We start from the raw sequence: 420 nt of genomic DNA, 5'->3' as shown, positions 1-420 counted from the left end.
TTTATGAAAAGACAAATAAGAAGTTTATAAATTTGTTTACCTACAAGAAGTGCTGGTTATAAATTTGTTTACCTACAAGAAGTGCTGGTTTATTAATTAGTTCACATAAATATCCATGAACTTTGTACATTGACAATTCCAGGTTGTGAAGAATAGATACGGAGGCCAGCTAGGAGTGCTTCCTTTGAGGTTCCACAAAGAATCTTTGACGTTGTCTTCCTGTTTCCGCCGCAAGGACAAAGAGAAAGACAAGGAAAAGGGTGCTGAGGCAGAAGAGACACGCAAGGCAAATTCTTCCGTACAACGCCCCCGAGTGAAGGGTCTGTCTGCCTTTGGCTTTTAAAGTGCTGCACGAATCTTCTGTGCCATAATATTCCAGCAGATAACGTTGACTTAGAGGAAGTATCTAACTGAAGAGAG

General features: G+C 40.5%; 1 protein-coding gene across 2 annotated transcripts in view; it reads left to right on the top strand.

The window, feature by feature from the left end:
* The window catches only part of LOC119592466 (twinkle protein, mitochondrial-like), a gene marked incomplete in the record, with an annotated part of 16546 nt that overhangs the window by 15759 nt on the left and 367 nt on the right, over positions 1–420 (top strand). For both annotated transcript variants that reach the window (XM_037941290.1, XM_037941291.1), the window contains 1 exon segment: positions 143–420. In XM_037941290.1, coding sequence (XP_037797218.1) covers positions 143–343 — 201 coding nt within the window.

This window comes from Penaeus monodon, chromosome 30, assembly GCF_015228065.2.
Source record: "Penaeus monodon isolate SGIC_2016 chromosome 30, NSTDA_Pmon_1, whole genome shotgun sequence".
NCBI classification, from domain to species: Eukaryota; Metazoa; Arthropoda; class Malacostraca; order Decapoda; family Penaeidae; genus Penaeus; species Penaeus monodon.
The sequence above is the reverse complement of the archived record's forward strand: the minus strand, read 5'-3'. Positions and strand labels throughout refer to the sequence as shown.